We start from the raw sequence: 13,909 nt of genomic DNA on the forward strand, positions 1-13,909 counted from the left end.
CTGACTCAGAGTATGCCCAGATGACTCAGAGCAAAGTCAAAGCAAACTGTTACAGTGGCACACAAGGACCTCATCCCCTTCCCAGTCACACTGGATCCTTTTCATTGGCTGTTCCCTCTAATATTCTTTCTCCATATGTCTATATGGCTCATTCCCTCAATTCCTTCAAGTAGTAACTCAAATCTCCCTTTCTCAATGAGGTCTTCATTAACCACCCTATTTAAAATTTTACTAATCCAAACACCCTGATTCTATTGCCCTGTTTTACATTTTCTCTTAGTATTTATTATTTTCTAACATAATAAATAATTTACATAACATTTTTCACATGTCTGTCTGCCCTGCTCCAAACACACATATACTAGAATTTAAACTCCAGGAGGAAAGGAATTTTTATCTGTTTTGTTCACAGTTGTTTCCCCAGCACCTAGAACAGTCTCGGGCACATAGCTGACATTCAATAAATATTTGTGAAATGAAAGAACAAATATTTAAGTAAATTGGGTTATACCAAGAGGATGGAAGGTTAAGCAATCAGAAAAAATACTGTGTATCAATATGGAAAAAGACATGTGAGGTAATGTTAATGTTAAAAGTAGAACCCCCGTGTTGCGATAAAAAAACACGTTGGTGTGGCTTTGGCAACGTTGTTCTTTTCTGGTTCTTTTGCTTTCTCTTCCCTTAAATGTTGGGGCTCCCAAGTTCGTTTTTGGTCCTCTTATCATATTTATCTACACTCTAGCTTCAAATACCATCTACTTTATTTCTAGTTTATTTAGCATGTTGTCCAAACAACCATCTTGAGCCCAGGGCTCTGTTTTGAGCTTTTCACCCACATTACTTTGTATACACCTCTGTTAGTAGCTAGAATACCATTCTGAGAATAGTGGTCTGTTCATCAGTCTCCCCCGATAAAATGGGAGAACTGTAACAGAATAAGATGCCTAGAACATATTAGTAAGGACTCAATAAATGTTTTAGTAATGTAAGGTGTGTACTGTGTGCCCAGTACCTCTAAGAACCTTACGTATATCATGTCATTTAATTCTCACAGCAGCCCTGTGAGAGGCATGAGGTAGACATAGCTTCATTACACGGATGAATAAATAAGGAAATGTGTTTATAATAAAGTGACCCCAAAAAATGCAGACGTTAAACTAGGTGTTAAAGTAGTGGGATCGTAGGCGGTTTTTCTCTTTCAGAAATTTCGTTAATATTGTTGATAGGCTGTATATGCGTCTTGTGTGTGTATGCACGTGTGTCCGTGTGAGACCAAATAATTTTAAAACTTGAGTGGGCAAACACAGCAACAGGAAATCGTTGGGTAGGGTCTGGGAAAAGGGGAGGAACCCAAAAGTACAGACAAGCAGAGACCCGACTCCGCCTGTGAGCTGTCTGCGCAGGCGGCGACGGCCCGCAGGCAGAGCAGCGATGCTCCCCACCCAGGGAAACGATTCCTTTCAGTGAGGCCAACCCGCGGCCACATGCAAATGATCTGGAGGCTGTGGGCGGAGCCACTGCTGAAAGGCTCCGGACGGGGGGCGGGGAGAAGGGTGACCCATGGGCTGGCTCCGATTGGCTCCCACAGAGACGGGGCGGGCTCTCCCGAAGGCCCGGCCTCACCGAGGGGCGGGGCCTGGGCCTGGGCCTCTTGGAGAGGGAAGGAGCGGGAACCCGAGCTCCGCGTCGGGAAGTTTAGGTCGGCTGAGCCCTCGGCTCCCAAAGGCAGAGCCGGAAGCGCTACAGTTTGACCCACGAGTCCATCTGTTTTCGAAGGCGTAGCCCTCTTCCTCCCGACCCTCTCCGCCTCCCCCTCTGCCCCTTCATCCGGAGGCCGAAGCCCCCAGCCTGGGCGGGGCGGCGCAGCCCGAGCTCCCGGACCCGGAAGAAGCGCCATCTCCCGCCTTCACCATGGAGCCCACTGCGCCGTCCCTCACCGAGGAGGACCTGACTGAAGTGAAGAAGGACGTGAGTAGCAAAACCTTGCCCGGGCACCGCCGAGGGCCGGGGGCGGGCGGAGCGGGGGGGGGGGGGGGCTGCATTCCTGCAGCGAGGAAACCCCGCGTCCTAGTCCGAGTCGGAATCGGAGGAGGAGCCCGCGGTCTGAGAAGCGAAACGTCCGGGCACAGCAGGACCGCGGCGAGCCCTGCATCCGAGGGACCTTGGTGGAAGTGATCTGATCCCCGCTGACCTGTTAATCCACGTTTTAAATCAATAAAAGCAGGGCTTGGGTTTCAGAAATCTTGTTCAGTGGAGCGTTTCTTTACAGTCAGCTTCTTGCCCACTGCTCACCCATCCCCTGGTGATTTCACCCCAGCTGCGCTTTGGAGCTGCGTTGTTAGGGATCGACGACTCAAGTTCATCCTTGAGCCAGACTGCCTTGGCTGCTGGCTCAACCTGGAGCAAAAGCTGGACCAGATAAAGCATCCCAAGCAGTGGATCAAATACGTGAAACTTGCAAAGGGGGTTGGGGGAAGCTGGACTGTTGAAAGCACAACCCGGAATTCCCCTAGTAAGCAAACGCCCACGTATTTAAATTGAAGGGGCGCGGAGGGGGCGGGGGATGAATACATGAAGCGGAGAATTAATTTACAGGTAAACGTTGGAGATATTCAGCAGCTAAATTATGCTCTTCTGCTTGGATGCTGAAGTGCACAAATCTTAGTATTTATTCGTAAAGAATGACTTTGTTGAGGTCTGACTTGTTTCTCTTTTCCTTTGCTTGTAGTTAACTTGTTTTGCCATGTGAGACTTATATGAGTACCATTAAAATACTTTATATTAATTCAAATTCAAAACAATATGAACATGAATTGTGTTCTGGCTTAACACTGCAGTACTTATACAAAATCATCTTTGTGAATTGGACAGGACAGCAGCTTTTTAAATGTTTGTGTGCTTCCTTTTACCCTCACCTGTAAGGTTTATTACACTGTACTCAATTACAGTTGGTATGACTCATTAGCAAAAGGAGACTGGTTATGACTGTGCCTTAGTTTCCTCCTTCAACAGATAATTGTGGAGCACTTATATGGAAAGTACTGTTCTTGGGCCTGGAAAGATATAAAAAAATGACAGGCCCCTGCTTTACATTCTAGTTGAGTTAAGACTGGGACATTGATAACTAATAAAGAATAAATGAGTATTGTGTTTTTCAAGATTTGTGCCAGTAAAAACATGAACTTCAAGAGCTAGGCCTACTGTATTCCAGATACTCTGTCACACAATTTACAATGTTCTCATTTAATCTGTACAACAACCTCTAAGGCAGATAGTTGTCTTTCCCATTTTATAGTTGATAAAACAGGTAGTGAGAGGTTACAAGTGGGAGGATATAAAGCCTGTACATAAACACAGATGTGAAGGGTGGCTTCTAGGCCTTTTTTTTTTCCATCAGTTCATTGATATTATCCATCTCCATGATTTCAGTTTACAGCTATATAAGAAATCCATAACCTTGGGGAATCCTGGACACGTTTCAGGACATCTGTGAAAAAAAATATGTGCACATTTTCTTCTTAGAAATTTTTTCATGATGTTTTCAGAATCGTTTATGACCTTAGGAGTTTTAAAATTATAATCCACATATTTGGACTTCCTTCTTTCTCAACTCTAAGTGCTTATTTCCAAATATCTACTGGAAATCCACTTTTATATCCTTCAGATTCCTCACTTTGTCTAAAATTGAACTTTTTATCATCCTTCCCCCAAAGCCACTTGCTGTTTCTGCTGTATTCTCTGTCGTGATGAATCCATGGGGATTGGCTGCTGATACCAAAATTCATGGATGCGGGCTTCCCTGGTGGCACAGTGGTTGAGAGTCCGCCTGCCGATGCAGGGAACACGGGTTCGTGTCCCGGTCCGGGAGGATCCCACATGCCACGGAGCGGCTGGGCCCGTGAGCCATGGCCGCTGGGCCTTTGCGTCCAGAGCCTGTGCTCCGCAACGGGAGAAGCCGCAACAGTGAGAGGCCCGCGTACCGCAAAAAAAAAAAAAAAAAAGAAATTCATGGATGCTCAAGTCCCTTTTATAAAATGGCGTAGTATTTGCATGTAACCTACACACATCTGTCCATATACTTTGAATTATCTCTAGATTACTTATAACACCTAGTACAATGTGAATACTGTGTAAATAGTTGTAAATACAATGTAAATGCTATATAAATAGTTGACCCACACAGCAAATTCAAGTTTTGCTTTTTGGAACTTTAAGGAATTTTTTTTTTTTTTTTTTTTTGGTTGTGTTGGGTCTTCGTTGCTACGCGCGGGCTTCTCTAGTTGCGGCAAGCGGGGGCTACTCTTCGTTGCAGTGCGCGGGCTTCACACGCGGTGGCTTCTCTTGTCGCGGAGCACGGGCTCTAGGCGTGCGGGCTTCAGTAGTTGTGACACGTGGGCTCTAGAGCGCAGGCTCAGTAGTTGTGGCGCACGGGCTTAGTTGCTCTGCGGCATGTGAGATCTTCCCGGGCCAGGGCTCGAACCCGTGTCCCCTGCTTTGGCAGGCGGATTCTTAATCACTGTGCCACCAGGGGAGCCCCTGGAATTTTTTTTCCAAATATTTTCCATCCACTGTTGGTTGAATCCGAGGGTGCGGAACCTGCAGATACAGAGGACCGACTGTACCACCACTTATCCACATGGAAACTTCCACTTCTTTTTTTTTTTTTTTCAGGCTCCCACTTCTTCACTATACTCCTCCCTGCGTGCTCCATCTAGTTGTTTACCTCTCTTTTGTTGAATTTAGTTCAGTTTCATAAATATGGACTACACACTGTGAGACTGATACTGCCATTGATTCTAACAGTTCAGAAATTAAAAACTAACACACAATCTTAGTTTGAGAAGAGCTCAACTTCTTGGGGGGTGGGGGGGACATGTAAAATGACAATTGCAAATCACAGAATAAGTGCAATGAATTTTACATTCATCCAAAACATTATCTACTTAGCACTCTGCTAAATGCAGGATATACAGAGTTGAACAGAATGTACCTGGTTCTTGCCTGCTTTTAACATGTGGGTTCTTAAGGTTGAAAACAAATAAATGTATAATTCCAAATTATGGTAAGTACTATGAAGGAGAAAAACAGGTGTTGAGCCAATAACAAGATAAGAGGGGAAATCTACTTGAGATAGGATGGTCAGGGAAGGTTATTAACATTTTTTAAACTGGTTCCTGAAGGCTATGACAGAACTGGAGAAGAGCATTCTAGGCAGAATAGAATTTTCAAAGGATCTAAGGCAGGCAAGATCTTGGGGAAATTGGAAAAAGGCAGAGAGTGCCTAGAGGTGAAGTTAGGATGGTGGGCTAGTGCCAGATTATGAAGAGTCTTACAGATGGTAGTAAAGTGGGATTTTTTTCCCAAGTGTAGTAGAGACCTATTGAAGAATTATATTTTTAACAATCCCTCTGCCTAATGTATGGACTGGAGAGAGCAAAAGGGAGAAGAGGGAAACTAGTGAGGAGATCCTTGGAATTTACGTAGTTGAGAGATGATGGTGATTCGGATCAGGCAGTGGAGATGGATGGAACAGGAGAATTCCAGATGCATATTTTAAACAGTAATGATAGGACTTGGTGATGGTTTGAATGTGGGAGTTAAGGAAGAGAGTGGAATCAGATTAGTAAGTGGAAATGTCAAATCAGCAATTAGACCTATCAGTTCGAAGATCAAAAGAGAGATCTGAGCTAGAAATAAAAGTGTGGGATTAAGTGAGTTTACCTGGGGAACTTGAGAGCTAGAAGGGAAAGGGAGACCATAGAAAAGTTTTAAAAAGTAAGAAGTTATGGCCGCAGAGATGGGAAGAAAGCCAGGAGAGTGTGGTATTCATATAAGACAAGAAAAGAGTATTTCAGGAAGGGAGTGATCAACTGTGTTCACGCTGCTGAGAAGTGAGATGAAGACTGAAAAGTATCAGATTTAGTGATAAGGAGACCCTTGGTGACTTTGAGAAGAGTAGTGGGACAGAGTGAAAATGTCTGGGAGTGAGTTGGGAGATATAAGTGGAGTCCTGTTGTATAGAAAAGTGAAGTGCATACACTGGGTGCTGTAAAGGCAGGAGAGGAGTACTCATTTGGGGGAGTTTAAGTAAAGTTACCTGAAGGAGATGACCACTGTCCTGAATTTTAAAAGATGAATAGGGATATGGGAAAAGAAAACAAGGCAAAGGTAATGACTTAAAGAAATGTAGTGGAAAACAGCAGTTTTAGGAAGAACATAAAGTTCCAGAACATAGAGTAAGCTGGAGAGGTAGGCAGGCTCCATACTATGAAGCACCTGCCTGCCATCATCAAGTAGCTATGATTTATTGAATACCTACTGTGTCAAGCCTTCATATGCACTGTCCCATTTAGTCCTCCTACAGGTCCTGCTAGGTATTTATTATTTTTTTACCAATAAGGGACCTGAGGCTTAGAGAGGTTAAGTAACTTCCCCCAGCTCTCACAGGAGTATGTGGCAGATTCAAGATTTGAACTGAGCTTGGTCTGAGTCCAGAGCCATGCTCTTCACTTCTCTGCTATTCTGCTATAGTTGAGAAACTTTATCCTTTAAGTCGAGGTGGAACACAGTGTTTTAATTTTTTTAAAAATTAACTAACAACATTTCAGTATTGGTAGAATTCATGTAACACTCCAGATTTCCATTTTTTCTTGAAAAATTAGAAGGTCTGATAGATGTGTGAAGGAAGAAGTTGAGCGGGGTGGGGAGAGAAGGAAGAAGTACAACTAGGTGTCTTGTTAATAGTCGATGCAAGATATATAGGGACCCGAACTAGGACAATGCTAATAATAGGGATGGGGTGAAGGGGCAGCTTAGATAAATATTGGGGTAGATTGGCAGGACTTGGTGGGTGGGTGATCTGATCGAATGTGCCAAGTGAGTGAAAGAGAGGAAAAGTCAAGGATGAGTTGTAGGTTTATAGCATGGTTGGATGGATGGTAGTACTCGCAAGTGAGCTGAGAATGTCAGAGGAAAACGATAGGGGAAGATAACAAAATTGGTTTTGGACATGTTGAATTTTAAGTACCATTGGGATCTCTAGGTGGAGAAAGTCTTGATCACATAGGAAAATTTAGAAATCATCAACGTCTGGTAGAAATGACAACAAATGAGGTTTTCCAAGGAGTTCATTTTTTAAATCTATTTTTCTCTCCTCATCCCCACAGCTTAAATTCGTGCACTCAGCTTATCATATGTAAGATATTGCAGCAGTCTTCTAATTGCTCTCCTTTGACCCCAATTTTTGCTTTCCCCCAACCCTCTGTAAAAGTTTTCTTATTGCCTCTTATTTATAAACCTTTGATGAGGTTTTGACTATAGGGAAATGTAATTTCCCTCATTGCCTACCTTTCATGCCTCTAGGTCAGGTGTAGTCTCTGTAAATTTCCCAGGTCCTGGAGGCAGAGTTGGTTGCTTCCCCAGTACTTGACCTATATCTTTTTTTCCAGGTCATATTCCATTGTCTCATAATTTTTAGCTTGAGTTGATAATGTATTCTTCAACTAGACCATGTGCCCTTTGCATGCAGGTTTCAAGTCTTGTTCATCTTTGCATATCCACTGCTCAGCACTTGGCACATTTGGCATTTAGATGTGTGAAATGTTTCTCGTGGGAATTCAGTGGACTGAGAACTGTAGGAACCCTTCACCTAACCTACTTTTCTGCCACCATATACTCTCATATACTTTGAAGATTTTCCATTGTCTTTAGTTCATCATTGTCAGTGTGAATCAAGTTAGTCATCATTGTCATCATCACTAACATTTACTCATCACTTACTATGTACCAGGCACTTTCTCAAGTGCTTTACGTGTGTTAATTTATTTCTCATTACACTCAGATGAGGAAACTGAGGCACAGAGGAGTTAAGTTACCCAAGATTGTATATTTAGTAAATGGAGGAGCTATAATACAGCCACTCACATCAAATTGTTAATACCATTTATTAGGACCCACATTGATTTTTGACTAATTAAGCCTCATTAGGCAATTCTCAGGTCTAGGCCTGTGTATGTGATTTCTTTTTATTTCTTTAATTTTTTCCAATATCCACTATTCCTTTAGGTTTCTTTCCCCCCATACCTTTCTACCTTCCTTCTACCAAGGCTGAGTTAGACTACAGTCTTGCCAACTGACTCCAAAGATAGACCCAGTATGGTCCCTTTTGTTTTAGGTTCTTTCTTTTTCTTTCTCTCTCTCTCTCTTTGTGTGTGTGTGTGTGTGTGTGGTTTCACTCTAGAAAGATGGAAAATTAATAACATGAGAAAGTTATAAACTGTGAGTTATCCTCTCTGGTCCTGACTAATCCTGGATTCCTCGCTAAATGGAAACTAAAATGTACAGTAACCTCTGCTCTCAACTTTACCTCTGAAGGCCCTCAGCAGACCTCCCTATTTCCACAGACCCAAGCCCCCTAGATTAGACTGGCCCCCTCCTCACAACAGTTTGGTCTTGGTTTATAGATATGAAGATGAGATCAGAGCAGTGAGGAAGCAGTGAGGAATATCTAGTCAGGGACCTACTTCTGTCTAACCGGACCTTCATTTTAATAGCATGCCTTTAGTAGGGCTGAGCCTCCTGACTTCAGGATGTTTTCTCTCACCAGTCAGATTCCTAACTGATCAGTCACCTTTGTGATTTCCTTAGGTGTTAAAAAAAAAAAAAATACATTGAGGCATTTTTTATATCTTTTAGGCTTTAGAAAATTTGCGTGTATACCTGTGTGAAAAAATCATAGCTGAGAGACATTTTGATCATCTACGTGCAAAAAAAATACTCAGTAGAGAAGACACTGAAGAAATTTCTTGTCGAACATCAAGTAGAAAAAGGGCTGGAAAATTGTTAGACTACTTACAAGAAAACCCCAAAGGACTAGATACCCTGGTTGAATCTATTCGGCGAGAAAAAACACAGAACTTCCTGATACAGAAGATTACAGATGAAGTGCTAAAACTTAGAAATATAAAACTAGAACATCTGAAAGGTAAGATATCTTAGTTATCCAAAAGTTCATTTAAATGTAACAATGCTTTTATAAGTAGAATGCAAAACAAAACAAAAACCTAGAAGTGATCATTTTGCTTTTATTCAAAAAGTTCAACCTTTAGAATTACATTCAATTTGCATTTTTTTTACCTTATTTGATGTCATTACATTGCAAAAGTGAAATATCACTCAGTGTTCTGTATTTATATTCGTTTAACAACACATTTATAGAAAACAACTACAATGGAATCCCAGTATACACAGGAGTTTGTTTCTAAAGTCATCAGAATGCAAGATTAATCTGTTCAAAAGTAACCCCTGGGGCTTCCCTGGTGGCGCAGTGGTTGAGAGTCCGCCTGCCGATGCAGGGGACATGGGTTCGTGCCCCGGTCCGGGAAGATCCCACATGCCGCGGAGCGGGTGGGCCCGTGAGCCATGGCCGCTGAGCCTGCGCGTCCGGAGCCTGTGCTCCACAACGGGAGAGGCCACAACAGTGAGAGGCCCGCGTGCCGCAAAAAAAAAAAAAAACAAGTAACCCCTGAAAATGCATATCACGCATAAAGAACAGTGTATAGGTAAAGTATTTTACCTTTGATAAACTCTGATAGTTTTTCTCCCACCAGTTGATTACATGATGAAGTAGTTGGCTTATGTTGGTAAGAATCATCGTGTATAAGTTATATATAACTTTAAATACTAGAATTACACTCAGTGTTGCAAAATGAGAGAGGCATAAAACTGAGATTGATTAAGGGAGTAGCAGATTTACCTCTTCGTCTCACCCTCACCCCAGAGCACACACTCACTAAATTGGAATGCTGTGTAGAATTGTTTGCACGATTTAAATCCCCCTCTCCCTCCAAACCCCCATCTTTCTCTGTCTCTCTCTACAGAGCACTTAAGATAAATGTGCATGCGATACAGCTCTATTCCAGCTGTTCTAGGCAAGGGAAACATAAATTAGTAATTTAGGGCTTTTCCCTTAAGGAACTCAGTCTATAAATCCATGTTGGAACACAGATGAAGTTTCCCCTTGAGCCATATTTAAGAAAATAGTTTCTCTTTCATGGGACAGAAATGCTGACTGTATTGTGAAGTTGAAAAACTAGTGGAAAAAATTGACGTACAAATGTACTTTACAGACTCTGCAGGTTTTACATAAAATCTGTCAACTCAGGAAGTTCTGTGCCTGTAGACCATTGGGTTGAATATTTGCTGAGCCTAAAAGAGAGATAAATTGTGTTTGTGTTTATTCTTTCCACACTGAGGCTAATTGTTGGCTATACCCTTTGGATATATAGAATTCTTTGTTCAGAACAACCTCTGTCATTTACGTAAACTGTTAGGTTGAGAACCAGGACATTCTCTATTTAATGTGAAGAGGAGACCTGGGTTCTAGCCGTCCCCCTTGCATGAAGTAGTCCTGGAATGTTGGGCATGACTTCACTGTTCCAGGCCTCTGTCTTCTCGTCTCTAATAGTGAGAGGCTATCCCGGATGACCTGTAGAATCCCTTCCACTTGTAACACCCCATGATTCAAGAATTGGAAGTAAGAGAAATGGAAATAAAAACAAAAATAAACAAATGGGACCTAATGAAACTTCAAATCTTTTGCACAGCAAAGGAAACCATAAACAAGACCAAAAGACAACCCTCAGAATGGGAGAAAATATTTGCAAATGAAGCAACTGACAAAGGATTAATCTCCAAAATTTATAAGCAGCTCATGCAGCTCAATAACAAAAAAACAAACAACCCAATCCAAAAATGGGCAGAAGACCTAAATAGACATTTCTCCAAAGAAGATATACAGTTTGCCAACAAACACATGAAAGAATGCTCAACATCATTAATCATTAGAGAAATGCAAATCAAAAGTACAATGAGATATCACCTCACACCAGTCAGAATGGCCATCATCAAAAAATCTAGAAACAATAAATGCTGGAGAGGGTGTGGAGAAAAGGGAACCCTCTTGCGCTGCTGGTGGGAATGTGAATTGGTACAGCCACTATGGAGGAGGTGCCTATGGAGGAGGTGCCAGTATGGAGGTGCCTTAAAAAACTACAAATAGAGCTACCATATGACCCAGCAATCCCACTACTAGGCATATACCCTGAGAAAACCATAATTCAAAAAGAGTCATGTACCAAAATGTTCATTGCAGCTCTATTTACAATAGCCCGGAGATGGAAACAACCTAAGTGTCCATCATCAGATGAATGGATAAAGATGTGGCACATATATACAATGGAATATTACTCAGCCATAAAAAGAAATGAAATTGAGCTATTTGTAATGAGGTGGATGGAACTAGAGTCTGTCATACAGAGTGAAGTAAGTCAGAAAGAGAAAGACAAATAACGTGTGCTAACACATATATATGCAATTTAAGAAAAAAAAAATGTCATGAAGAACCTAGGGGTAAGACAGGAATAAAAACACAGACCTACTAGAGAATGGACTTGAGGATATGGGGAGTGGGAAGGGTAAGCTGTGACAAAGCGAGAGAGAGGCATGGACATATATACACTACCAAACGTAAAATAGCTAGCTAGTGGGAAGCAGCTGCATAGCACAGGGAGATCAGCTTGGTGCTTTGTGACCACCTAGAGGGGTGGGATAGGGAGGGTGGGAGGGAGGGAGACACAAGAGGGAGGAGATATGGGAACATATGTATAACTGATTCACTTTGTTATAAAGCAGAAACTAACACACGATTGTAAACCAATTATACCCCAATAAAGATGTAAAAAAATTTTTTTAATAAAAAATAAATAAAAAAAGAATTGGAAGTAATTAACTCATAGAATTTTAGCATATACCCAGTTTAAAATTGGGGTAAATTTTTTTTGTGTGTGTGTGCTGGAGTGCTAAAGAATATTTTTTAGTTGTGAAAGCTATTTCTTATTTTATGAATAATTTCAGGGGCTACTTTATTTTTTCTAGGTCCTTCAATGGTTAAGTATAAATACACAGATTGAATGTGAATTGTAGCATGTCATTTAGCTTCCTTGAGATTATTCCTGTATCTAGAAAATGTAAATAATAGTATGCTTCATGATTGTCAGGAAAAGCAGATAAAATGTGAAATGGATTATGACAATTTATAAACTATTTAAATTTGTGTAATCTTTAAAAAGTTCGAAGATGGGTGTGGACTCAGTTTTCTAGTTACTTTTCATTTACATCTGAATAATTTTATTGTAGGACTGAAATGTAGCAGCTGTGAGCCTTTTCCAGATGGAGCCACAAACAACCTCTCTAGATCAAATTCAGATGACAGTAATTTCTCTGAAAAACTGAGAGCATCCACCGTCATATACCATCCAGAAGGAGAATCCAGCACAGCCCCCTTTTTTTCTACTGATTCTTCTCTGAATTTGCCTGTTCTAGAAGTAGGCAGAACTGAAAACCCCACCTTCTCTTCAACTACGCTTCCTAGACCTGGGGACCCTGGGGCTCCTCCTTTGCCACCAGAGCTGCAGTTAGAAGAAGAAGGAACTTGTGGAAACTCTAGTGAGATGTTTCTTCCCTTAAGATCACGTGCTCTTTTGCGGCAATGACAGTTTACTGCATTTTAATTTTTTTAATGGTGACAAAAAATATTTGAAAGGATATGAATCATCTTATAAAATTGCTATAATGACTTATTAACATTTGATACATGTCTTATAATGCAACGTAAACATACTTTGTAAATAGAATTTTTTAGAATAAAAGAAGTATACTTGTAGATAGCTAAAGTAACTCTTGTTGATCATGTACTCTTCAGTATTTTCTCTTCATTTTTGAGGTAATTTAGTGTTTTCACTTTTTTTTATGTTTTAAGACTAATTTTAATAGAGAACATTTCTCTGTTTGAGAATAGAGTCTTAGGCTGGGAACAATGTTTCTTCTCTGTGCATTTGTGCTAGTAAGTTTCACAGTCTAATAGTCCTTTCCAACCATTCAACAGTACATTTTCAGAATTAAGCTGTTCCTATTCATAATAAAGCCAATCACTGCTGGGAAAACTGCCAGCTACAGAAAAGAATCTTTTTCCCACTCAATTGGGCTTGCAGGTACTTAGAAAGTCCCCTTCTGATTCAGAGAAATATCTAATGGAGTTTGAGCCACCTACGGTGCCAATTTGCCAAAATACATTTCTTATTAATCTTACTAATTAATACTACTTTCTTAAGATTTTCACATTCTTTGCTTTATCATTTTCATTCCTAAAGAAAAATCTTGACATAAACTTCAGTTATTACATATAATTTAATGAGATTTTAAAAATACTTTTTCTGTACTTTCTGTTCCCTTTTAATGAGGACCACTGTACAGTTGAAATAATTAGAACAAAATGGTTTTTGTGTGTGTATATGTGACAATTCTGTTTTTAGTACTATTTGGAACAAGCAGGCCATTAGCTAGATATGTCTTTTTGTTCTATGACAAAGTTTGACTAATTTTACAAATTTATAAATCTTCTTTCATTATTTTCATTAAACTATATCTATTTCTAGATATCTGTCTCATATATATTTCCACTACTTGCAAAAAGCAGAGATGGAAATATGCTATTAAGAATAAATGTTTTTAAGTTGTAGTGCTGTGTTTTGGAAGTTTCAGATTTTTCAATAGGAAATAAATACCTACAACTTTTTTTATATGCACCAATTTTAATAGGAAACATTAATTCAGGTTGTAAGATGGAGTTGCACTTCTGGATGGACTGATGAAATTATCAATCGTGAAGAAGACTGGCATATTGACTTTTAAAAAATTTTAAAGACTGGGTGATTTTTGTAGTATAAACATTTTCTAACGATTATGGAGAAACATGTTTCACTTCCAGGGTAGCATAACAAAATAGTGGCAATTAAAAAAAATAATAGTGGTGTAATACTTAAACCTTTTTCAAAAGCAGAAGCAAGCTTTC

General features: G+C 40.5%; 1 protein-coding gene across 1 annotated transcript; it reads left to right on the forward strand.

The window, feature by feature from the left end:
- The first annotated feature begins 1,675 nt into the window (after positions 1-1,675).
- On the forward strand, positions 1,676-13,576 carry BCL10 (BCL10 immune signaling adaptor). The gene is made up of 3 exons (XM_004312041.4): positions 1,676-1,968; positions 8,695-8,983; positions 12,196-13,576. The coding sequence occupies exons 1-3, from the start codon at positions 1,912-1,914 to the stop codon at positions 12,549-12,551; spliced, it is 702 nt and encodes a 233-aa protein (XP_004312089.1). The 5' UTR covers positions 1,676-1,911; the 3' UTR covers positions 12,552-13,576.
- Positions 13,577-13,909: the final 333 nt, after the last annotated feature.

This window comes from Tursiops truncatus, chromosome 1 (assembly GCF_011762595.2).
Source record: "Tursiops truncatus isolate mTurTru1 chromosome 1, mTurTru1.mat.Y, whole genome shotgun sequence".
Classification (NCBI taxonomy): Eukaryota; Metazoa; Chordata; class Mammalia; order Artiodactyla; family Delphinidae; genus Tursiops; species Tursiops truncatus.